This window comes from Gavia stellata, chromosome 3 (assembly GCF_030936135.1).
Source record: "Gavia stellata isolate bGavSte3 chromosome 3, bGavSte3.hap2, whole genome shotgun sequence".
In the NCBI taxonomy this organism is placed as follows: domain Eukaryota; kingdom Metazoa; phylum Chordata; class Aves; order Gaviiformes; family Gaviidae; genus Gavia; species Gavia stellata.
In genome coordinates, this window is record NC_082596.1 from 9280311 (window position 1) to 9307741 (window position 27431).

At 35.6% G+C, this 27431-nt stretch overlaps 1 protein-coding gene across 1 annotated transcript in view; it reads right to left on the bottom strand.

Annotated features, from left to right (window-relative positions):
* PHF20L1 (PHD finger protein 20 like 1) overlaps positions 1-27431 on the bottom strand; it is a 56978-nt gene that overhangs the window by 14460 nt on the left and 15087 nt on the right. The window contains exons 6-13 of the mRNA XM_009818793.2: positions 25235-25442; positions 24444-24569; positions 19909-19991; positions 15868-16120; positions 13672-13857; positions 13261-13467; positions 5262-5318; positions 3839-3943 (exon numbers count right to left, since the gene is read on the bottom strand). Of these exons, the coding sequence (XP_009817095.2) occupies positions 3839-3943; positions 5262-5318; positions 13261-13467; positions 13672-13857; positions 15868-16120; positions 19909-19991; positions 24444-24569; positions 25235-25442 (1225 nt within the window). The remainder of the gene's footprint in view (positions 1-3838; positions 3944-5261; positions 5319-13260; positions 13468-13671; positions 13858-15867; positions 16121-19908; positions 19992-24443; positions 24570-25234; positions 25443-27431) is intronic.

Here is a 27431-nt window from a genome sequence, read left to right on the forward strand (position 1 = left end):
TTGCAACAGTCTCAAGGAACACATTTGCAAGCCTGTCCTTAATCATAGTGACTGGAGAGACTGTCCCAGGTAAATCATGGAATCACAAATCATGGAATGGTTTGGATTGGAAGGGACCTTAAAGATCATCTCATTCCAGGTGGCTCAAAGCCTCATCCAACCTGGCCTTAAACACTTCCACAACTTCTCTGGGCAACCTGTTCCAGTGCCTCACCACCCTCACAGTAAAGAACTTCTTCCTAATATCTAATCTAAATCTACTCTCTTTCATTTTAAAGCCATTACCCTTCATCCTATCACTACACTCCCTGAAAAAAGAGTCATCCCCATCCTTCCTGTAGGCCCCCTTTAAGTACTGGAAGGCCACTATAAGGTCTTCCCAGAGCCTTCCCTTTTCTAGGCTAAACAGCCTGTCAGCCTGTCCTCATAGGGGAGGTGCTCCAGGCCCCTGATCATCTTCGTGGCCATCCTCTGGACCCACTTGAGTAGGTCCATGTCTTTCTTATGCTGGTCAAATGGTAATTAAGAGTAGCTACCCATTTACTCCTCTTAAAACTTATTACTTTGCATATAAGTGAGTAATCAGATTTCTGCACTTTGATCCTTCTGTAGGAAGCATTCCTGCTACCACCTGTATCTACAGTTTTCTTGTAATGGGTTTCACAATATGCTTCTCTCCTAAATACCTTCCATAAAGCCACTATTGATATTTACTTTCTCCTTCTGTCAAAAACACACTATCTACACATTTCCTAAGTATATTCACTGTAGGGGAGTCAACTCAGTAAGTAGTTGAGTTGATTACTTCATGTTGTATTGCTGTCAACCTCACTGTAGCAGAACAGTATGAATAACAGAAATTACCTACCTTCTGTGTTATATGGGTTTTATATGAACAGTCAATCATGAATATATTCAGAGCACAGAAAAAGTTTTTGTTGGGTGGGGTTTTTTTGTTTGTTTTAAAGCCTTGCACAAAACTTATCTGAAGCACAAAATGTGCCCACTCCAAAAATGTGCCCACTCCCTCTTCTTTCCCAAGATGACTCAATTTCATTCCAAAGGAACAGAGCATGCCTCACACCCCTTCATTTCTGCCCATGCCCTGAAAGTAGAGTGAGTTAGTCCTGGAGAAAGAGAAGATTGCTTCTTTTGACAGATCATTTTTCAATGGCCTTTTTCAGGGTCAGACACTGGAGTCAGAATCTGCCAAAGCATTCTTCTTTTTTCCCCAGTTAAAAAAAAAATAAAAAATACCCAGGCAGAATACCTCTGAGTTTCTAAAAACAGATTTTCACAAGATGAATTCACAAAGAACAAAATGCTTACTTGCACTGCTTTCCGCATCTGGATTTAAGATTTCTGTTTGTTGGGGCATTGGGAGGTATATAGTTTTCTCCTAATATTTACAAGCATTGGATATGGCCCCTAGAAGTTGGAACCTAATCGCAGTACCTCTGCTAAGCTTCTAAGTTTCAAGACAAGTTGGCAAAAAGACCAAAGGAATAAAAAGAAGAAAAAAAAACCCAAACACCACAACAAACCACCTTACAACCTCAACAAGATAAAACCAAAGAACAATACTGGGTACAAGAACACATCTCTGATGTTAGTTTGCAAGAGGTACTCTACTTGAATCAATTTGGATGAATAGGGTTTGCAGAACCCATTGCATGTTGGAGCTGTATGGAACCAGAGAACCAAGTGCACCCCAGGCAGTGCGAAGCCTTAGACTTTCTGATCTCAAGCACAGTGTTTCATGAAACAGCAAAGTATCATATGCCCAGATGAGAATGACCAGTCTGACCAACTCCTCCCAAACCTTCTAAGTTGTGCACTACATCAGCCTTTTCTGATGATTCATCTCAATTCCAGGATTCAACACCAAAAGATGACAGATAACTTCTCTATTTACCTTTTTCTTTGGAAATACATGAAACAGAAGACTCAGGGAAATACCATGTAAACATTTCCCCATTACAAAACACACATTTGTAGTTTTGAATGTATTTCAAATCTGTAGCTTAACTTGTTACCTATTAAAACAGTTCTGCTCAAAAGATATTTTGTCAAATACTTCAAACAACATTTTGCTTATTTTTATGCAAGTTCTTTTGCAAACACTTTTACACCAAGACTTAGTCTGTCATATACTCAAAGGATAGAAGATCTACAAAACATTTTTCTTAGTCTTATCCAACTGTATTGAGAGTGCTGCTGGGGATATTGCTGTACACAAGGTAATGGCACGTTATTTTTGAACGTCTCCCTAAAAATGGAACCTGTGGAGAGTATTAACTTCCTCTGCCATGTTTTAATAATCACAGATGAAGTAGCCCAGGATTGCTTAGGGTCTTAGGGTTTTTGTTCTTTTCTTTGGCTCTTGCATACCTAGCATTTACCAGTATCTTCTTGCAAATACTTAGATGCCTTCCCAAGTAAAAAACTCCCAATAATTTTTAGGTAAAATAAGCAATTGAAGTTTACAGTTTAAAATTATATTGCTCAAATATAAAGATGGTGAAGTACCCGAAACCTAGATTACTGCAGTTCACATTCAAGCACTGCATTATTTGGGAGCATTTTCATGTAATAGCACAAATTTTGGACAGACAAATGCATATTCACTCTAGAGAACCACAAGGCATCTTTAAAAGTCTGCAGTCAGAAGCTCTGTTTAATGCACAGGGTTTTTCCACATAGTCTGAAGGAAAAATTTCTATAAAATGCTTTGTTTGATAGTAAATAAGTAGTAAATAAGTAGTATTAAAATAAGTGGTACTCTTTTAAGTCCTGAAACACTTTTTGAAGTAAGCAGGTGTAGCACACAAAAAATAAAGTTCAGTCTTTAGCAAGAAGAAAAGACAGAATGAGTCTGCATTTGCCCATGCTGTTATTTTTATTACCATAATGCTGCAACTAAGACTGCACTGGATGTAAAAAAAGGTAAACCAAGGAAACTGTAATGTGATTTTATGGGAGATTAAAAGAACCAAAGGATGTGGAAAAGGGGATGAAATACGAAGAAAAAGTAAAACTGTACTGGTCAGCAGGATAGTTATCTTTTTATTAAAAAAGAAAACCCAAACATTGTCCAGTCTTTCCACAGAAATCATGCCAAGGAGAGTTAGAGAATGGATGGCGCTAAAACGTTAAACCACACTCTTACAGGAGCACTTCTCAAACAAGGAAAAAAAAAAAAGGACAAAATGGTTTGAAAGGGGTTTTTGTTTTGTAGAAAAGCACAAACTACCTAGAGCCTCATATCTAAAAAACAAAATATTTTTTTCCTCTAGGGAACGGAAATAACAGAGAAAAGAAAAAGACGAGTGATATGATCAAAGAATCTGAATAGGGAAGTGAGACGAAGACAAATGGAATCACCACTTGCCAAGACAACAGACGAGGTTGTTGCAACAGAGACGCCAGCCTCAGCTGTTAAGGATTAACTGTTAAGGAGGGGCTGCATTTTATACAGTAAACCACTGAAATTTAGCAACAGACTAGATACTAGAATAATTTTCATGTCCAAGCAAAATAAGTAGGATGCCTATACAGAGCTTCAAATGAAGAATTTGGAGAGATGAGAAGAGCAAGCATATCTTTTGAAGGAAGAAAAAACATCTATGAAATACCTGTGTCTATCATGTAAAGACAGGCTATAAATACGACAATGAGGTCATAGAACTACGTGGCCTTTCAACATTCAAGGCCAAAACCTATTTGACATTTCAAAAATGTGACATTTATATTGTTTAGAAACAAGTTTTAATATCTAATGCCAGAAATACACTGAGTGGTTTTGCTTATATAAAAAAAAAAAGTAAATTGAACTTACCATGCTGTTTAGATTTCTTCTTTTTTTTCTTCTTCTTTTTCTGTTTTGATTTATGATCTTTCTCCTTTTTCTCTTTTTTCTCCTTTTCCTTTTCTTTCTTTTTACCTGAAATAAAAATTATACATTTTAAAACAGCAGTACCATTCCAAATTACTTGCTGCATATGCCTTAAACTAAACATGACATTCAAAATCAAAATATTCCAGTTGCCGAGACAGATCAAAATGATTCAGTTAATTTACTTGATATCTTGGGTATGCCTCTCATTAATTGCTGGTAGAATGGTTCAAAGGAATCTCAACAGTAACATTTTACCATTTTAAGTAATTCCAAATGAGATATCATAGCAGAATAAGATATAGCAAAGCACACAAAATAAGTGACATTATTTAAACAGCTTATAACATCTATTTTACTTACAGCTTATAGCTAAAAGGTTTGGGCAAGAGAAAAAGCTTTCAAAAGTACAAAATTCCAAACCAAAAAGATAACATAATCTTAAAAACACATATTAGGCCTATAGAAAGTCATTTAAAGGAAATTCCAGTATCACAAAACTGCTGATGCTGTCAGCACTTTCTATCACAAAGTGACATCCTCATAGAAAACTGATTCTGACGAAAATTTAGGATACGATTTTTACACTGCAGTTCACTTCTAAGCACTGTTGGTATACACATGAGGACTAGTACTTTGTCTCAGAAAAATTCTGTTTATCCTAATTTATCCTGTTAATTCTCCCCACACAAAATACATCCCACAATATTGTCACTCCATAATAATTTTCTAAGCAATCAGCAGTGAGATAAATAATGAGGAAATTGACTTGTTACAGAAAATAAATTCTTAAAGTCAGTATTTAAGGATTGTTTCCTGCACAGGAGTGTTATTATCTTCTTGGGGAATACAGAAACAGAACTTCTACCTCCTGGAAAAACAAGGCAGAATCACTTATGAATTCCTGTCCATCTCTAGATTTTTTTTATTTTTTTTATTTTTGAAACACAGGATTAAACCAAAGCCCTCTTAATTTATATTTTCATTCAAGAATTGTCAAATGTTTTGCTAGTAACATTTAACTGATTTCTCCTCCCCTCCCCAAATCAGTCAGTACAAGGAAATAAAGGCAGTAGCGCTAATTCAACTAGGAAAAAAAAAAAGCTTTTTTTTTTTCAGGCCTCTCACAGGTACTTTTGGATCCTTCCAAATCCTTGCTACAGGCACTTTCATTTTCTCTTATAAAATTATTCTTCTACTATAAAATTGTCATACATACAAAAACAGTTTTTAAGACTTAAACAAACAAAAGAAGTGCAGCTGAGCCCAGGAAATATTTTACGCTTTTACATTTGCTCTTCAGAGACATCAAGTGTTAAGAAATTTTTTTCCTTTTTTCCTAAAAATATTATTGCTCTGTACATACCATATGTTGAAGAACTTTTCTCTTCCAGTCTTCCTTTTCTTTCCATTCTCACTGCACCTGCAAATCGAAAAAGAATATACGACGTAAGTGCAATGTCTGGCTGATGACCCACTTTCTTGTAAAAGCCATTAGACTGTAAAAAGTCCTAATGGTACATAATGATAAGAAATGTACAAACAATAACATTATTTTTAATGTCACTTTACAATTATTTTTATTGTCTAAAGCACTGGAAACAAAAAGTATTGTAGTTTACCAACTTCTGAATGCTTGTCCTTCTCAATCACGTTCTTTAATATTTTCTCCTTCAGACTCTCAAAACATTTCTCCTTTATGGGCACAGAGCACTGTATCTCTGTCCCTTCAGAGCTCACTGATGTGGATGACCTCTTTTTTTTACTATTCCCTTTGGGTAACTTTAGACTATTGGTTAAAGGCATTTCCAGATGCAAGGCATGTACATGGGACGAGGGTGCTGAAAACAAGAAGACAGATTTACTAGGCATTCCATAAGGATTGCAGCCAGATCACTGGCTGGGTCAGATCACTGAAATGTCAAGTATTGCTAATAATATCATCACACTTAACATATAATTACTGCATATGAATGCCTAGGTCTTAGTCTTACATACAAGACAATACATGCCACAGAAAGCTTCTTTGTTTTGGAATTTGCACTCACTTTTAAACTACTTGTACTGTTTAAAGTGTATTTTTGCTGCTACTTTCATGCCTTTTTGTTTCCTTTTTATTTCACTGTAACAGAAACCCGTATCAACAGTAAGGGTTAAAGGTGCTGACGTTGTCAATACCATTTACCTTAACATTCCATTATGTGAAGAGAGAAACTAAACTCTGGTACAACATTTTTAGTGCTATGTATAAAATTTACACTTCTGCTTATTGCATTTTTCATTGATTTTAATAATATTAAATCATTCGCTTTCATGTATATATTTAATCCATATTTGAATTACATGCAAAATACTGTGATAATTTGTCAGAATTCAGCATCATATACTGACAATTCTTATCTTGCACTATTCAGAAAAGTTTATTCAGTGAAATACTTAAGTATTTTTCAATATTTATCTGATGCAAATTAGGAAATAACATGGCAAAACAAAACTCAAATTATAATTTTCATTGCTAATATTTATAATCAAATAGGACAATGGAATTTTCAAATAATCAAACTAGAACAAAAGTTATTTATAAAGAACATTACTGAGGTCATTCAAAACTCTCTATTACTGTGTTCATCAATATTGTGAGAGCTTTAAATTTCATTTAAATGTAATTAGGAAAGCTTAATCTTCATCAGACCATTGAGGACATTTCAGGACCATGCCAAGGACATACTGTAAAAAATGCAGCTCTGCAAAGTCATAAGTGGTTCAGGTTTTTTTTGGAAGACACCAGTCACCTTCAGTGTCTCTCAACATATGAGTCCAACAGAAGTATCAGCATGTAAAAAAACACTTGCGGGCTAAAGTGCCGAACCAAAAAAACAAAACAAAAGGGTCCTGAAAAATACCTGCTAGCGGTCGAGATATTAAACAAGACCAAATACGAAGCTGATCTGGAACGGGTTCTTTGAGCTCCCCTTTCTTTTCTTTTTTTTTTTTTTTTTTAGTTATTCAGTAATAAAGCAACAAAAAACATTTAAATAAGCAGTGTTAAGATAATTTAGTAAATTTATCAGTCATAAAAGGATTCTGGAGAAAAGGAAAGAATGTCTCAGGGTTAACGCCATATGGCAGCCTTCCAGGCTTGGACAGACCAACCCAATTCTATAATACAACATATATGTTACATGAAACCTAGTCCAGCTCCTAGGCAGCCTTCTCAGGAAAACAGTTAAAATGCCAGAGTGAGAAAGCCACAGGGGCAGCAAGAGCAATGGTAAGTAGTACATCACCCTCCACACCACACAGCACTTTTAAATGCCAGATGTTCCCAGTTGCAAGATGCAAGACATCACCATACCATGCAAGCTAGCCAGCAGCCAGAAGCAGCTGCTTAGTTCTTCGTGCTGGCTTTAACACTAGACACGAGCACGGCTGATGCTAACCAAGCCTTTCCACTACCTCAAATCACCCATCTCACCTAAGACCATAACCCTTTCAAGACTGGTCTGCTATTCAGGCTCTTGCATTTGTCTGTATTTCAAGTGGACTTAGCTTGCTGGGATACTTATCATCGACACAAAACACTATCCAAATTATCCCTTTCTTGGGTTTCCTAATTAACATTTGTCTCTGTTACAGGACTGAACTGCCTTGCCATCTGTAGAGCAATGAGTATATTTTAGCACCTCAGTAAAAGAAAAAAAGTGATGCTTCTCCACATCATCATGCTATCAACGTCTTGTCTTGTTTCTAAAAAGAGCACAAAAGGATCACTCAAATGCACATAATTTGGTTAGGTCACTGCCATTTTGATGAAAAGATGTGAGAATACTCCATCCAAACAATCAAGAGAAATTTAGCCTCAATATTAGATGATTAGTATTTAAACTTCAATATTCAGAAGAAATCCTGACCTCAGGCATTCAAACGTGCTCTGACACTGGTAGCCACAACACAACAAACTTCAGTATCTCAGTAATTTTCAACACAAGCACATTTGACAAAGTAATCAGCTAGTAACTAAATAACTGTTTAAGGGAACATTTATGATGGGCGGAAGTCTGCTACAGTCACAAAAATATCGATCTCAGTGAGAGCTCTCCAGACTGCCTTTCTACAGTAACCTGAAAAGAGAAATTACTACTATGCCTGCATACACTTATGTTACACAGTTACATTATTCTTGGCTTTTACTTTTATTAATGAGAAATCATTCTAGATTGAGAATCCTAAATTCTCAAATCCTAAATAAAGTATTAAAGCTTGCAAAGTCTAATTTTCAACCGTGCAAGCACTATGCCTTACAAGTAACCACAAAATTAGCCAAAGTAGATAATCACAGTCTGAAAAGCAAGTAACAAATACTGCAAGAAAAATATTAGTTTATAAAAAAATTCCTTTATGGAAAGATTACCAGACATTTTTTTTAACTGCTACTTTTAAGTGCAATTTTATTCCTGTTGAGGAGTCTAGTCAGCCACCTCCCACACAGTGAAGCGTGGGAGGTCTGCGATTAACACTCAGAGAGAAAGATGATTGAAGATTGGACTTGATAAACTACTGATTATGTCATTGTTCGAAGATCAATTTTATCACTAGAAGACTGATTTCAGATTAAAAACAAATGCAAACCACAGCAATTTTCAGCCTGCTTTATGACACTTTTCCAATGCTACCTCTCCTGGTCTGGCACGGTGAAGTGACACAAGCCGCCGTCTTGTGAGCACAGGTACAGAACGGGATGAACAAGCACAGCAGCGTAGACGGGCTTTTAGTGGTACTGCTTTATTTCAGCTCAGCAAATTAAAATAAATTTTACCAATGTGAAGCGACTTATTTTGTTGCATGATACTCTATTCCATGGCTTTTGATGTTTCAACTTTCCTAATAACAGAAATATCATCTGCATTAGCACACAACTTAAACCATAACATGACCAGCATGAATTTTATTATGAATTATAGTTCTATCATAATTAATTTTGTGTTTTGAATTCCCAGTGCATAGGATGATTTTTATACCTAAGTGCACTTTAAATACGTATCACAGATTAATACCTGATCCTGCACAAAACAATCTCTTGGAAGAATAAGGACATGAAAAGTTCTTCTTGCCTTCAGCTAACTACCCCAAGAATCAGCTGGGAACTTCAGGGCAGAGATTAGAAGGGCAGACATTCAAATTAGGGAGTAAACCTGACTGTCAATAGATGGTCGAAGTAAAACAAACAGCTCCAAGGTAACAAGAGCTTTAGTTCACTGGCGTCTACATACCTCTTAAAAGCAGGGTAACCAATAACACTGGCAAGAGTTTATTAAAAAGCAACTGATCTCGTTTTCTGAAAATTTCGTACATCAGCTGTTTCTTATTCCTGCTGCAGTAAACTCTTATCAATAAAATTATGTAAAAGTATACAACCATTTTTTCTTTTAGTGTAAGTGCAAATCTCGCCCATATAGTTAAGCTAGTTACCCTACTAGCAAAATTATCTAGACTGAGCTAGAACAGGAAATAACAGCTAACGATAACATTGTTAGATTAGTATTACAAATATTATAGTTATATCAGTAAACGTAACAATATTTTCCTTTTACTTAGATTTTAAAACCCAGAGAGCTTGCTGAAATTATGTTTGCTCAATACATAACAGTTAAACTAACACGAATGGTGTAGAGTTACAGAAACCAAGAAAAAGGATCACAAATTCAAAGAAAATTATAACTACAGAAAGATCTGAACTTTATGTAGTCAGAACTAGAAAACTACAGCATTTTGCATGCATTCCGACTGACTGTGAATTTAAAGTCTATGAAGGGCTAAGTGACAGAAAGGCCAGTTATCTACATTTTAAGCAGTCTGACAAATGAAAGCAAGGATTCTTAGTTATGTGTGTACAATACCAGGTGATCACAAGTAGGCCCATACAACAGTTTAAGCAAAGCAGTACCTCTCTTCAATAATTAACTGGTAGTGTATCAGTGTCAACCAAAGTGCACAGTACTTCCCTGTAGCCTGTGGACTGAAGGAATTCACCAAAGTGCTTTTGTGTTGCCTTTACAAAATGACAAGTTGTTCATTTTGAGCAATGATTTTGAGATCTATGAGTTGCCATTTATGCTTCTGCACTTCAGTGCAGCTCATCCCTCCCCTCTGAAGTACACCAAGTTGGTATCTTTTGAACAAAGAAGTCATTAAAATGCGTAATTTTCAACTACATAAAACTATTTTTTCGATTGACTCAACTGATAGCCTCCATCAGAAGCCTAAATTTCCAAAGCCACAAATTGCACCTCTGGATCTAAAACAGTACAGCTTTTTTACAGAAAGGTCAGCGATCATAATAGGCTGTTTCAGGCTAAATATTTCCGTTACCTCCAGAATTTCTGAAACTATCTACAGTTATCTACTTCAATGATTAGGAAGACAGTAGGTCCAACTTAAGTGCACTCAGCAAATTCCATAGTGTTGTCAAAATTTAGAACACCAAGATCTGTCCAGACTGTGTCAATAAAATCTAAACAGCAGAAATATCATAAAAGGACATAGATTTAAAGTAGGTTTTAGATTTAAAAAAGCAGACAATTACAGTAAAGTCTGGATTTTACACCAGAGTTCTCAAACTGTAATGTACAGAGTTACAATGCCTATGCTAAGCAATGCAATATATTAAATTACACTTAAGCAGGCAGATGTTCCTGCATAATGCAAATAAACTTTTCTCAATAATTTCAAGCATTGACAGGAATGAGAAAGGAAAGCTTTGGGCACCTCTCCTTTATGTATTAGCTTACCATTGTTTAAACAGGTTCATTAGAAAAGTAGTGATAAAGTGAATTCTATTAATTCTCCAAGAATTTGGTGTAATTATGTGTGCTTAATTAACATGACTTGAGAACCTGTGCTATTTTCAAAAGTAAAAATATGCCTTCTAAAGCAGAGAACACAACAAAAACTATTCCACAGTATAAAGTAACTCCAGAGGTTTCAAACTTGAACCTAAAAGCTACATTTTTCTTTTTCTTCTAAGAAGAATGAGAAGGATACGAGACAAATGAGTTTCACCAGAGTTAGAAGCCTAAGATGAACCCAAAAGACATATGAACTTCAGTTACAGAATCTAGAGATACTACTAACAGAGGCAGCTAGCTCCAAAACCTTCTACGAAATCTCTGAATTAAAGATAACAAACTGCTTAGATTAGTCTTTCAGCCCACAAAGCTTATACTGCTCAAGTGGATGCTGGGCTACATACTTCTGAAAACTTCTAACATTTGGACAAAAAGCAGGTATGATAGCTCAAGACAGAATTCTATTGCATGGAGGAAAACTGTAATACATGAAAATTAGGAACAAAAACCACGTCTGTCCACAAGGCAAAAAACCCAGAAGACAAAAAGGTAGCTGGCAAATCAGTTCCTTGAGAGCTTACAACTCTTAAAAATATGTAGGTTCAAAAAAGCTCAACTAAGCTTTAAATACAGTACAAACTGTATCCTGCAGCATAGGTTGCAAGTCCTTCCATCTTCCCATTCTGGACTCAAGTAGTAGTACCAGACAATTTTGCCAGGGAATGGTTTTCCCTGACACAAAGTGTGTGGAAGTGTGAAATATTTTTGAGTCATAAATAAAGGTGGCTATAAAGAAAACATTATTTTTTTATTTAATTAGACTCAGCTGTGGCTAAGATCAAGCTCAACAAATAAACAGGTAAAAGTGTACTCTTGGATGCTGGGATTAGAACCAGCTCACTCAGAGTCCAAGACAGTCCCATGACGGAAGCAGGAAACAAAATAAATACCTGTCAGCATTACCAACTACACATTAAATGAACCAAAAAACATATCAGAAAAGCCAGAAGTTAAATTCCTAGTAACTGAAACGAGTTTTAATAAACAAGAAACAGATGGCAATTGGAAGTTGTTTTTCTTTTATGATCTTGTTCTATCAATGGGCAAATACTCATCTCCCAAAAAACACGTCTCTTAGTGGCAGAAGACATAAGACAAAAGGACTTTTACAGAAGTAATTTTCCCAGGAATCTGCTATTCGACTGCTATGCAATGTATCGAAGGCAAACAAAGACTGTCACATGGTTTCACTCGAGAAATTAAGTAATATTTTTAAAAGCTTAAGTGGCAGCTCATTAGAAATTCTTGCAGCCCTTATTTTGGCAAATTAGTTTAAAAGATTAACAGATTTTTTTTTTTGGCGAGAAAGGATAGTTACATCATCTGTTTTAATCTAGGCAATATTGATCCAAGAATCCTATCCAGCCTTTGCTACATCAGGTTAAATAGCTATGCTACAACTCGATGAAATTATCATCTTTCTTTCACTGGCAGTATGTGTAGGCAGACACCCAAGACTACTACAAAATGCTTCACTGATCTATTAAGCACTGCAGCTATACTATCAGCTTAATGTAAAACTGTGGGTTTTTTTTTTTTCCCCTGAACATAACTAAATTATAGTTTGAGTGCCATAATTATATACTTTAAGGTCATGTTGTCCTCCCTTACTGTTGATCACATTTACCAAAAACTTCCCCAGCAGAGTACAAGAATTTGATTTTTTCCTCCTCTTACTTTATTGAAGAATTTTCTCATTTAAAAACAAAACCAAGGCTTGTGAGGGAATTCTTTCTTGGAAGCCAATTAAAAATGGTATGATATACACGTAAGAGACTTATTTATGAAAAGAGCATATGGACAGCTAACATACACTGGATGAAAACAACCCACTTTGCAAACCACTAAGTAAACCCTCCCCAAATCTCTTAATTGCCTCTATCGAAGTGATTCACTTAAACCACAGTAACCAGTAAACTGTTACAAAGCGAGAAGCAGCACAGAGCTCCAGTATTGGGCTCTATGCTAACTCTGTGAGGGTGAACTAAGTCTATGTAAGTTTTAGAGGATTTTTCAGAAATACGTTCAAGTGACATTTCGTAGCAAACAAATGACAAAATTTCCACTGCAAACAAAAGCAAAAGTAGAGGAATGCTGACTGCCTCGTAAAATGCTACTAAGTTTTAAAGCTGAAGCCACAAGATTAATGAGTACATCTAGACTTAGTATATATTACTATGTTAGTAAACAGCTTCATAAACTATTTTTACAAGTTTTAACAATATAAAATACTTTTGAAAGAAATACGGCTTTTTGTATATTCCACACTCTCAGATCCTCCTTAAATTGTGTTAGAAAAAGTGCTAATGCAGCTTAAAGCCAGTGGAAGACGAAGAATATGCAGATGGATGGACCCCAGGAAGAGTGGCAGGTTTGCGAGTGCACAGAAAAAAAAAGTATCCCCTCTTTCTGTGTGACTGAATACATACACATTGTAACCCTACTACTATAAACCTTTACCTGACGCTGTTGTAGCTACTCTTCCATCAGTTACTGCTTTGGAAGAAAGATATGTAATCATCTGAATATCTTCCTTGTCTTTACTGGGATATTCATTACGGAAAGTGGATTCTGTGGATAATGGTGCTGTAACTTCCGAACTACGGCTTAAATCAAGGGGGAGACATGGTCCACGCTTCTCAAGTGATATATGAGCAACATCAGGTACTACATAAAAGAAAAAATGTAATATTAAAAAAGATACATAGGTCCAACAAACAACAGTTTGGATTGCAGCGTTACATAACATAGGAACAGCATACAGCTTTAGCTACAATAAGTCAAAATATCCCATTAGATGAAAACTGAAAGGTCTAATTTTTATGAATCAATTTCTCTTGGGCAGGTCTTTATTAGATTAAGATACATTACCCTCCAATTTTGATGACTGTTGGTTTTGACCACTGATGGAGAACACTTTTCCATCAGTAACTGAAGAGGGAGAAGAAACTTTTTCTACAGAATCATCAGGCAAGGAGCAAGTGGCTAAACGCTGTGATCTTCTTCTCCGTTGGCTATGTTTGTAGGATCTAGGGGAATTCACTGGCTGTGATGGACCTAAAAAGAGATCTTTCAATGTTCATGAAGCAGAGAGATATACCATAATCTTACCGCAGTATCTGAGATCTAATGGGGAGTGCTTTAAACAACTCTTATTTGCAAAGCTGGTAATCACAGCAGAACTGGTAAAAGTAATTAAAAAACTGTGACTGCCAGGAGCAAAAAATGTTATCTCAAGATATGATTCTGCTTTTTGCTTATTATACGTTATTAGGGCATGTACTTCCCCACTGATAAAGGCTGTTGTTTTAGGCACTACAATAAGCAACCCCCCCATATAACCCATGAGAGTAGGCTACTTATAATGGAAGGGGGCAACAGGACTTAACAGTAAACAGAACAAATGATCACAGTTAAAGATCTAAAACGTCATGGATAGTGGTAATATACAACTTTAAAAAAAAATAATCAAAAGCAGTAATTAATTTAATATCCCACCTCCCATCTTCTGCTAACCTGATATCAATACCCCAACTATATTTTAAATGCACACTGCCAATGCATGGCACAGTAAGAAGGCTCACGAATCTCATACTTAAAGAAAAAGGGGGGGACTGATATAGGTTAATATAGGCCTGATTCATTAAAAACAAAAAACCCACACTCCCCTATACCTCTCCAATTTTACCCAGTTTCACAAACTTTTGCCTTAGAAAAACATTTAAGCCATTATTACACTGTAAATCACTGTTCTCTCCTTTTCTAAAGCAGTTTTTAGAGTCAAAGATGTACAGATTTAAAAACAATGACACAGCAAAATCAGATTTCCTTTAGAGGTGGTAAAGACTCAGAAGCCAAAGATTATAAGGCAGCACTAACAAGATCTAAGCTATTAAGTAACCTATTTTTAAACTAGCTATTTTTTAGAACATTGCTACAGAGAAGTCTAACTTAATCCAAAATACAAACATGCTCAAGAAAAACTACTTACCATTATTTTAGGGGTGGGGAGGGAAGGCATATTACAATATAGATGACCACAAATACTTTGTGGGGAGAAAAAACAATTTATACCAATGTGTCCTGAATAAATAGAGATGGCTGAATTTGCACGCCTCCCTCTCCCATTCATTTAAAGTTATCTGTGAGAAAAGATTAGAAGAAACTTATCTCCTAAGGTAAAATATCAAATCAAGGTTAAGGGGAACACACAATGCAGGTATAGTCTTCCATCCTCCATCGCTATTCTAAAAGTGAAACAAAAATGTAGCTTTTGACTTACTGGAACCCACACTTATTTTAACTGTTGGCCACCTCATTTAATTTTCTTCAGGCAACAAAGAGCCTGACCCTAAGCAACACTAAAGAACTAATGTAATCTCAAAAATTCTAGAAATTTTTGAATATTCACCAGAAATAGCATATTCAAGGATGCAGCATAAACCTTTCCCTGTTCTTCTGATAACCAATATCTTGGTACTCTGCAAATCAGTTACACACATTAAGAAGCTGAACACCTGTGGTATTATTCTGAGACAAACAAACCTGATATTTTTTTTTTCCCCCCACCACAGATCTTGAACCCATCTTCTCTTTCACATCATATTTGAAGGAAATATCACATAAGGTGAAGAATGCCACAGCCAACAGGTACAGCACATCAGCCTGCTGAAGGCGGAATTTCTCAGAGAAGGAAAGGTCCTCAACCAAGGTGTACATCTTTTCTTTTTAATGAATCAGGCCCCTTCAGAAGAGAGGTTTGATTTTTCCTGTATCAGTGTTAATACTAAAGTGGAGATCTAAGCTGGAGGGAAAGCCAACCATTAAAAGCCACAACTCTATAAATATAAATGTATTTTTTAAATGTATTATTTCCGGTAGAGTAATTCATACGCCTTGTTATGTGACTTGACTTTTAAAATACTGAGCTACCCCTAATTCTCCCGCTTGGACCTTTTATTTAAAGCAGATTCATTTTTAAAAGCAATAGCCATTTACAACCAAAAAAAATTTCTGTATATCTCTTATAAGTAATTACGGTATTTTTTTTAAAATGTCTGTGCTCACTAGTTTTATTTATCACAGAAGAAGGAAGCTGAGAGACCAGCGTCAAATCCTCGACTTGTATTAATTCTGGGGAAAGTGGTGATTTAGGGGGCTTTATACACCCAGAAGAATCTCCAGATTCTTGTTTGCATTTCTTGCTGCGAGCCTTTCCTGAAGACAAAGTTGAGGATAACAGTGCAGGTTTCTGAATGCTGGCAGAACTGCTAATATCAGCTTCTTTTTTTTTCTGACTTTGTGGTTTAGGTGAAATCTCCTGAATAAATAATAAAAAATTGATACTTTTATTTCAGTTTCTTCGCTGTAGTTCTTGTATTCTATTTTGATCTTTTTAAAAGCAACTTTAGTATTCAAAACACATTTTAAAGCAACATTATTTTCAGTACAAATGAAAACTATTTAAAATGCATCACATTAGACTTTTTTTTTTAAAGGAGCAGAATCAATTATTTTCAGTATTCAGAATACCCTCATTTCTTACTCTTTGAAATAACTGCAAAAAGCCTGAAAACAAAACTTTTTTCCTCTATTCCCATTTTAAAAATTCACCAAAGTCTTTTTAGTTTCTGTCTGTCATCTTAAGTAGACCAGGACTGTCAGTGCTGTCTCAAAGTACAACCCGGAGAACACTTGTTGCAAGCTAGAACACATCCACTGATCTACAAACACAGAATCACAGAATATCTCAAGTTGGAAGGGACTCACCAGGATCACTGAGTCCAACTCCCTGCTCCTCACAGGACTACCTACCACTAAACCATATGACTAAGTGTGTCATCCACACGCTCCTTGAATTCTGACGTGCTTTTGCACTGCTATGAGCAAGCAATCCTTGTTCAGAGGCTTGCAGTTCTGAAAAAAGTTGCCAGATTTTCCCTTCACAGTCATTTCCTTGACCATAGCAAAAAAAATTTAAAAAGCTCCTCAGGAACACTTTGTTTAACACGAATCTCATTTTTAGAGAAGAACCTGAAAAAGTTGATAATGCTCCTTTAAGGAATGTCTGAAAACAATAAAAAGTTTCCAAATACTGAACACACTCTCACACAACCCCTTTCAGTGCTGGGAGTCTGGATTTCACCACATTATATGTTTGTGCAAACACATGAAGAAATCACAACTTCTAGCACCACAGGGTTAAATAGATTGCTAACTGTTGGGGAAAAATGAGTAGATAAAGAGTTAAAACAGTTTTTGAAGAAAAAAAAAATATCAACATATAATGCAGCTGTCCAATTTCATAAATTTTCATCCTTCTTAACACACATAAGGAAGTATTATTTTTAGACAATTAGCATGCATTGACAGACATTAGCATTTTAGATTTAACTGGACGTTCTTCCTACTTTACTGAATAAACTGTGCATGTGTTACAACTTGCCCAATAACGGCAAACTACAATATCTGAACATAATTTCTTAAACCTGTCCCCTTTCTTGTCCCAGTTACATCACACAGCATAGTACCATCTAATAAAACCATAACTAGCAAAGTAGAAAAACATTTCTAGAATGTGTGCTCCACTTTATCCAAACTAAAAAGTCACATCTCCGATGATTTGAGGGTATTATTGGGTTTTGTTATAAATCACGATTTTAATTTTCCACTGGAACTTTCCATGTTCCAATGGAAAAAAAAAAAAAGGCAAACCAAAAAACCGTAAGTGCACATTCTATGTTTGTAAAAGGGCACCCCTGAATTCTACAGGAATAGCTTGCTGGAAGTACCGTGTAAAGATCCAGTGCAAAACACCCCATTCAGCAGACATCAGTTCTACCTCGAATAACTCAATTACACATATACTAAGTGCAGTTTATTCATTTAAATAAAATAGTTCATGAACTGTAGAGTATACCTATGCTGGTTATGAGAGGCATTACCAGAAATTAATTAGAGTCGTAACTTGTAAATAAACAATTTTATTGTTCATCTTCACAGATGTGAAAGACATTACTACAGCATCCATTACTTTCAAATTACAAAGTTATTTAAACAAGATTAAAAAAATTAAATTAATATTTTGATAAGGTGCTTAACCTCTTAACAGGACAAATTAACATTAAAAAACTTAATGAATTAATTTTATTCATCTAATCAGGTCTTGGTCAAAAGGAAATATAACATGACATACCCTAATACAGTTAAATAAACTACTGTATCTGCAACTAATCATCTGAGGTTTTGGGTTTAAGACAACTGTAAACTAAAAATATAAATATAAATAAAATAAACTTCCATCAACAAAGTCAATTTTCGGCTATTGGCCTGAATACTTCTACCATGTTCTGTATTACATTATTAAAAAACCTACAAGATATTTTACCCATTCAATTTTATAGCAGTAGCAGACAAAACCTCTAAGGAATGTCAGCTTTGCTATTGGAAAACCTTTTGGGGAGGTTTATAACTCGGCCATTGTAATTTGAATTTGGGCAGGAAGTTAGTGAAAAAAAGCTTTAAGCTCAAAAATTTTCCTCCCCATAGTTAATCATTTAAATGTCTGTGACATTTCTGGTTTTAGTTAGAAGTGAAGGAGTAGAACAATTTGGGACTTTAGATGCCTCTTTAAAGGAGCTTAACAACTGTTTCCAAAAATGAGGTTTTTCAGACCATTAGCATGTAAACAATGACAGAGACATCTTTTTTTATATCTAATCAATAAAACAGAAACAGCCGAGTTACTAAGTCTAAGAAGTAACAAAAAGTTTTTAGCAAATATGCACTGTAGTTTATACTGTTGCATACACAGCCTATGTAAACCACAAAGTCCCATTCACTGCAATGGGATTCTGCATGGTAAGATTTACATTGTAATGATTCTTCCAAAAACAACATGCTGTAAGCCATTTCACAGTTTTTTGCACATTGAAAATATCACACACAGTAGCAATAAAATCATAGCATCTTTAATATGCAAAAATTTGAGAAATGGAATGTCATGTCAATACATTGTAAACCTTTATGCAAAATATCGGTCAATGCATTGACACCGTAGTGGCTCAGTTAGCCGTTACGGTGACAGCATTAAAAACAGAAAATAATGTTCCATTGACAAGACTCGCATCCAATGCGGTGTCAATGGAAAAACCACAGCAATGCAATTATATATCAGCTCTAAAGAACCAGTACAACAAAAGTATCAAATAAAGTTTGGGGTAGGGACTGTTCATAGAGTGTGCCGGGGCTTAAGAACAGAAGTGCTCTTTTAAGAATTGCAGGCAGCAAGGCTATTTTATTCAAATGCTGCTGTTGAAAAAGAATGAAAATGAATACAAAAAAGCTGTATTAAAACTACATTAAGGCTCTGATTTAAATCATTGGAAAACAAAGATGTCCTGAATCAAGACTACTGTTCATCCTTAGCTTGCTTTACCATGCTTAGGCATTCAGCCCTTTTAATATGCAAGATAATGCACAACTTGGAGTCAAGCAATGCCTGAACACAATGGAATAAGCCAAAGATAAAATGGCAGCCTTTAGGTCCTGCAAATATGCAGGTTTAAAAATCAGACCCTTAACATCATTTAAAATTTTCTTTTTTGTATTTATTAAAATACACACCCTTGCAAAATGTATGGCTCATTGAGCAGTTAATAAAACACATACAAGCCTACAACACCAAATTCTTACAATATAAAAGAAACTTCTTTTAAAAGAAGTTCTACTTGATGTCAAAAACTTTGTTTCAAACACAAATGAAATTTGTGTAAGGGCCTTTTCCTAAGCCAGTCATGGTCATGGCTCCAGCTATAAAACTGGACCTTGGGACACTGGTCTCCATACATTTGTTGCATGGAGACTTCATTTTTCTTTGTTTTCTGTTAGTTTTGTAACACAAAAGCTTATTACTGAAATTCAAGTCAATGTTGTGTTTAGAGACAATTAAATTCCTTACTTCCGGCTCTGCCAGAAATGTAAACATAAGATCAATTTTCAGTTCCCTATTATATCTGAAGGGGCAAATTTTAATGTTGTAGGTACTACATTTCCATGGCACACTCCAGTGGGAACCTTGCAAAAGAATCAAACTCTACCATTTCATACCTGCTCCAGGACTGGAGCTGTTTCTTTGTTGCCTTCCTTTTTTTCAGCACCATCCGCAACAACAGCTTTGGATGCTAATAAACCTTAGGAGAAAAATTGCATAGGTTTTTAGTTAGAAGCAGCTTGCAACAAGAATTTGTGGAAAACAAAGCAAAACAGTGAGACAAGAAATATGAACTGCTTATATCTACAACATAATTCTCTCTGAAACAGCTCCACACAAAACTGAAGACTTTAAATTAGAAGAAACAGAAAGTTAAAAGGATGGTCCCATGACAGTGCCCTTTCACAAGAGGTACTTCTCTGGCACTTCCACTTAGAAGACAAAAATCAAATTATCAATTGTAAAATAATGCCTCGCCATCCTTTTAAAGCCCAAGCACTTAGGCTTTAAAACCAAACCTGTGATACTTAAGTAAATTTTGAGAGATCAAAATTCTTTACAAACCTTTTCTATCTCTCCCCTTTCCAGTCTTTAAGAAATTCCCATCAGAATTTGTATTACTGCTTTTTAACTCTAACACATGCAAATGTTTCTTCGACAGAATAGAACAAGAGATTTAATTTCCAAATGAATATTCTCAGCAGTGGAGCACCCAAATTACCTCAATAACAAGACCATATTGGGAGCAAATATATCAGAATATGTCACTTCATTCATGAACTCATATACAATATCACTACTATAAAAAAAGAAATCTGCAAAAGACAAGGCAACATAAATATGTGGAAGCTTTTTGTTGGTTAAGCATACAGCAATAGCTTCAGTTCTGCTTCACACAATAACTTCAACTACCTAAGCATGCAGAGAAGGAAAAAGTTCTATGCCATAAGACAAAGCAGAACTGACAAAACCTAAAAAACACAAATCTGAATAAAAGTTAACTATTATAATCCCTGGGAATGTCAATATTGGGGGTGGAAAGTTTAAGTCCTCAAAAATAACTTGAGCTGACAGATCCACAGGAAATTCCTACTGCTTTCCATGAAAAGTTAGATGTGCTCAAAATTAATTTACAGTGCACAGTGCCCAAGGAATTACAAATTGGCGAAGCCTGGGCTCTCAGGAAGCGTTTAGGACATTAAAAAAACAACAAAAACATGCACACAAAACCAGTGTGGTATTTTGCTAGAGATACCACATTTCAGCATTCCACAATAAATACTAGGTGCTTCTTTTCATTTACTCTTTATGTTAGATTAAGTTATGCTTCAGTTTACTGGACAGTAGTTATGTTTTAAATAAACTTTTTCAGAACACCAGATCTATAACAAGAGGTGCAAAGTAATTGACTTTACAGCTAAATAGGTTAACTGAAAAGCAGAAACTTACTTAGCCTTATTATATTAATACAAATAAAATCATCAGGTAAGGTTTTAATTTCCATTAGGCTTCATAAAAGATTTATGTTTCATGGGTCTAAATAAACCTTTGTGACTCAAATTATTCTGTTTAAATCAAGTTGCAAAATAGGCAATGTTCTTCATATTGACAACCATGCATCTACAATGAAAAGTATAAAATAACTTTCAAAATTAAGTAAAGTAGAGTTTTAAATACTAAACAACAAGCTACAGTCTATAAGGCAGCTTTTGTGGTTCTACAAACCACAGGTTGCCCAGAAAAGTTGCGGACGCAGTGTTCAAGGTCAGGCTGGACAGGGCTTCAAGCAACCTGATTCTAGTGGAAGATGTACCTGCCCGTGGCTGGGCTGTTGGACTAGGTGATCTTTAAAGGTCCCTTACAACTCAAACCATACTATGGTTTTCATTCCTAGCTAGATGCTCAGTGCTCAGAAAGTAAAGCCATGAAACAAACATAAATTCTGTCAGATCTGTGAATATATAGCCCTTCTTGTTTCCTTCTTCTCTACCTCATTAACTATCTTTCTAACCAATTACCATGCCTGTAGAAAAAGACAAAACAACTCCACGAGCTACTACAGTAGCAGGACTACAGGTTCACCATCCCCTGTCAGTAACAGCACATAACAAATAAAAAGCATGGGGTGGCATAGTCAACGAGAAGTGTTTTGTTCTCTAAGTTTGCTGCAGATGTCATCTGTTCTTTTAGGTATCAACAGTGCAGCAGGAGATGTGGAAGCAAGCATTCCAACAGAGGCAAAAATTATTTGGAAGAAGACATTAACACATGCTTAGCAGGAGACATCCTTCACCTTCAGGAAATGTAATTTTCCCCAGTGGTGGTGGTAGCAGAAGAAAAAGGAGCAAAGGAAGAAACTTTATTTTGTTGGATGGTGAGCAAAGAACACCAGATGCAGCTGTTGCCCTCGTGGGAGACAAGGAGAACCTTCTGCAACAAATACTGAATGCTGAATTGAAATCCAGAAAACAGTTCCCTTCAGACAGTTTCCTACAACCACATTTTTAGCTCTATTTCCCCAATACAGCCATAAGACACTTGGTAAATGAACGTTTTCCTAACAGCTACAATGTGTTATGATTCTTTTGTAGCCATTCTGATGGGCACACCAGCATGATTCCCAACTTCCTTCAAATCTAAAAGCTCATGCCGGAAACACAAACAACAATTTACAAGTATTTCAAGCATAAGAAATAGGCACGTAGCAAGAGGAAGTTTGACCATCAGCAGTTACATTTTCAAAATACTCTATTACATGTAAAAACAAAAAACCTACTACAGTATGAGTTGCAGAAGCGTGTTAATTTGAGAACAGTTACACAAAGTAACCACCAAGCATGACAAATTTCATCTTATAATTAAAGGATTAATTCACTTTCATTGAATGCTAACATACTCTCTCGTAGCGGAGTATGCTTTTATGGAGACAAAGAGAGACACTGTTTTTAGAATAATTACAAAGTCAATGGCTGCAACACGATGTTTTCTCATTATTCAGTTCAGTCTATATAAGCCCATTCAACTGCTATTATTCTCACAAAGATCCTTACGAAAGGAGAATCTATCCACAAGCACAGAAAAATATAATTTCTAGAGCTACAGGTTTTTCAGCTGGTTTTGGTATCTTCTGCTACTAACTGCTCTTGGAAAGAAATTAATAGGGCTCTAAATATGTATCATTAGTATATATCTTATACTTCTACTGCTCATGGCAGCAATTAAATTGGGACTTAACTGAGGGTGTTTGCAGTATGGGCAAAGGAGAGTAGAAATGAGGCTGATACATCAGACACCTATTAACTAAACTTGGTACCAAATAAGAAGCCTTCCAGGAAAGAAAATCCTGGAGGCAGAAGATGGGTTTTTCTAAAGACTGCTTCCTTCATATCATGTTCCATACTGGCCCATTTCATTTATTTTCTTATTTAGATAGAAGTACTAATTGAGAGACTGAAATGGAACTACACTCTTAAGAAAACTGACTAAACATCCTCAACTGCTGACCTATGAAAGGCTGGATCAGCCAAAACAAGTCTGAAAAAACCTCACCACGCAGTTTAGTAAATCAGGTTATTTTTATCTTATAGAAACAAGTAAGACTTTTTATATGAATGACCATACCCTAGCTACTAAAAAAAAAAATATCAAACAAACAAAAAACCCCTGTAATCTGTAGCACATAAAAGTTTGTCAAACTTCACACAAAATAATATTTACTGGAATAATGAGTGGAATGCACTTCTATCTTACTGTCTGTGCAAGGGCCCCTCTGTTAAGGGCGGGGAACTTCACAACTTTTTTCCACCCATCTTTTGAAATGCACTTAATACTTTCCTAGCACAGGTACAAACAATATGTTTGCATCTCATCCTAAATACCGACAGGATCAATGCTGGCAACACAATTTGCTTATTGTGAGGCATGGGGGAGGAGGGATACAAATTGAAATAATTTTTCCACAGTTAAGGAGGTTTCGATTAAATTTTGGAATAAAATACATTTTTCAATTTTTAAAGAAAAGACCAATTATCTACTATTCCATTTCCTGTTGTATAAAATGTATTCTATAGCTGTACACTTGTTTTCCATTAATACCTTTGAGTAATAAACACAGGGAATGAATGCCTTAGACACTGAAAAAAGCGCTTCAGATCTTCATTCCTTCAATTTGTAGCTATGCTTGTATACTTCTAAATGACATGCTGTAAACTCTTTTCAGGAACAGTTTTACTTTACAACAAACTATGACAAAACATTTAGTTTTTCCACAACTAACAAAAGCTTTAATTTACAGTGGTGGTATGTAACTTATGACTGCGTTAAGAACTTGTACGAACCCCAAATTCACCCGATAATGGAGAAAACTGCAGCTGGAGTTAAAGCATACTCAAGAAATTAATCAGTTCGGGATGGCTACCTTCCTAGAAAACTGCTAAGACCAAGTCAAGTCTGAGACCATTCTCTGAATTTATGAACAAGGTAGATTTTATTACCATTTACAGATTCCTTTAAAATTCCAAACAAGTAAAAGACTGTAGTGAATATCTGCCTCACAAATGTTCTTTTATCCAGCTACTGTAATACTTTATATGTAAGCATGTATATTTCACTCCATTAAAAAGGAAAAAGTCAACAACAAAAAGTATTTTACCAGTGATCTTGTTAAGACGAGCTCTCTTTGCCTGAAATGAGTTGCCTAGATTACTTTTCCTCTTGTGTGATAACGTGCTCTCTGCCTGCACAAAGGCCATCTTTGGAACATCCACTACAGGAAATCCTACTTTTAAACAGAAAAGAAATCTAATAAACTCACATTTCACAAATATGAAACAACATCCAAAACACTTAAGTATTTCAGAACTGCTATTAGAATACTGTAGTAAAGAAACTTTAAAATTATATTGAAAATGACACATTCTGGAGATTCAGTATCACATGTTGAAGCACTAGATGGAGATTACCTCAGAAACCTGTAATTTTTACTCAAATTATGAAAAATGCAATATTAAAGACTATTAAAATGAACAAATTCTTATCAACCCAGAAATAATTTCAAACATCCCTGAATATGGATATATCATCCATACCGAGATTTTTTTCTTAGAACAGGATTAGGTATTATCTCACAGGTAACAGAAGATGTAGGAATACAAACCAAAGCGTACAATGAAGTCATTAAAAAACCAAACAACTTACATTCTGCTCTTGTTAGAGCTAGTTAGAAGTTTCGCACAAGGATTAAATGCTGACCCAACTAGATTTATCTGGCGAAAATTGTTTCTGAACTGATTAATATTATGTATCATAACAGCTAACATAACAGCAAATGAGACATCTTCCTCTAGAAATACTAGTTATTACTTAATTGCAAAATTAACAACAAGAATTCTACTTCAACATTGCAGAAAAATCTATTTTATCTTTCATAGAATTTGTTTTTACCAAATGTGTCACTAGATGTAGGCTCCTCTTCCTTTTTTTGGACTTCCTGCATGATTGTAGAGGTTGAGGTTTCTTCCTTTTTTGAAGGAACTTTTAGCCATTTTCTGTCCTCTTTATCTTTATTGCTGTTTGCGCTGGTTCTAGGTTTACTTCCTGCTTTGTTCTTGGCTGCTGCTGCAGCAGCAGCTTTGACCAAAGCTATCCAATCCTCCAAAAAGGAAAAAATGGTAAGTAAGTATTAACAAGTGCCTGAGACTCAAATAGAAAATACTTATAAACCCAGTGAAACTTCATCTACAAATATTCAAGTGCAATTGAATTTATTTTTATGGCTACTACTCAAAAAGTGGTAAAATGAGTTTCCCAAATCAACTAAAAAAACCTCAAAGTATTATCAGTATGTCACATGGATAAAAAGCAAAAAGAAAAAAACTTCAGAAAACCACTGTGTATAGAATTCCAGCTGCACACATTCCCTGCTACCTATTTTATGTGTCATAGCTTTAGATACCCAGGAGCTCCCAAACCCAGAACGCTGACTTTTTTTCTTACCCTTCTGGCTGTGAAATACACCAATTCCCATTGTTGCTCAAATTTAACTATTATTCAAAACTACAATCAACTCAAAGCATGGTCCAGCCAGCTGCATGATTGGGCAGAGCTCTTCCTGAATTAAACTGATAGAGCAGGGACAATTGTTTTTTCTAATTACATTTGTGTTTCTAGAGTAACTACAGATAGCACTCTTTTTGTATTACATTCAATAATTTCAATAAAGGGCTCTATAATATGACTGAACTTCACAATACACATTTAAGGTAATAAAAGTGTCATTTTGGATTATGGCTTATTTGACCATACAGAAACATCCAAGGAGTGAACAACAGAACATACAGCCCAAATTCATCTACTTTTTGGCATGTAGATGAAGTCTAGCCACCCTGTAAGTCAACGGAGAGAATTAAATACTTCCCAGGCTGAGCCAAGCTCTTTCTACTATTTTGGAGTGATCAGGCTCCTGCCTTATGTCTCCTGAGTGTCAAGGATCAATCTGATTGCAAAAATTTTGACTTGATCCTTTTAACTGAAGTATCTTTTCAAATTTTCTGTAACATCAAGATACAGAATTTTTCCATGGAGAAGTTATATGTGATATAAAAACCAATCGCAATGCTCACCCTCCACCAGTAAAAATTAAGCATCTGAGTGTTTTGAACAAGAATCAATTTACTACATCGCAATCTGGCTACAAGAGTATTTGCAGATATTTACTACCACATATAAAAAAGGTATGAAAAAGACTATCTTTGTCTAGTTTCACATGAGTGCTTCACAAATAGTGAAACTTTTTTTTCCCCCAACTGTAAACACACCATGTTTTATTATAGACTGTTTCCTTATTGCTATGTTATCATACGAGGTAACTAAAGTATCTTGATTTTATAAATCTTGTTTCAATGCAACTTTTTCCCACTCATTATGTATTATAAGTCTTTCAAATTTCTGTTCTACTGAGGTTTCTTTGCCTTCTTTGATGTATGAGAAAAGCATAACACAAAATGCAAAGCATTAATTTTCCTTGTATTACGCTTTTCCTTTTCCATAGCTCAATACTTTTAAATCACTGCTTTACATAGGTTATGCTTCTACATTGCATCAAGCTACGTACTTAGAAACACCAACAGTTTTGATTTCTCCAAGATAAAGTGTTCCATGTCCAAACTGTCAATGCAAGACACATACACTCAGTCTAGCTAGCAGCAGCAAAGTTTGGAAGCGCTTTGGCAATGCTTACGCAACAGGCAACTACCAAGGCCATTTGGTGACATGGCAGCCACAAAGAGCGTGTCTAACTGTCAGCTGCATAGTCAATCAAAAACACACATACCTCTTTTTTGGCCAGCCAAAACGAGCACACACATTAGCTCCAGTCCATCCAGAGCCTTGCCCATCCAGCAGGACAAAAAAAGGATTGAGCTATTTGTGCTGGTGAGGAGTTAGGAGACCTGAGAGTAGAAGTCTTACATTGTACCCTGGCCAAGGGATGAAGAGGATCAGTAACACGGCTGGAGCTTGGATCTTATAATAAAAGTGGGAAGCAAAGGAAGCACAGCCTGCATCAAAATGGCTTCTAAATGGCATTTTAATTTTCAGTCAAGCTAAGCACCCTGAAATTGGAAGCTTTCAGAAGATAGAG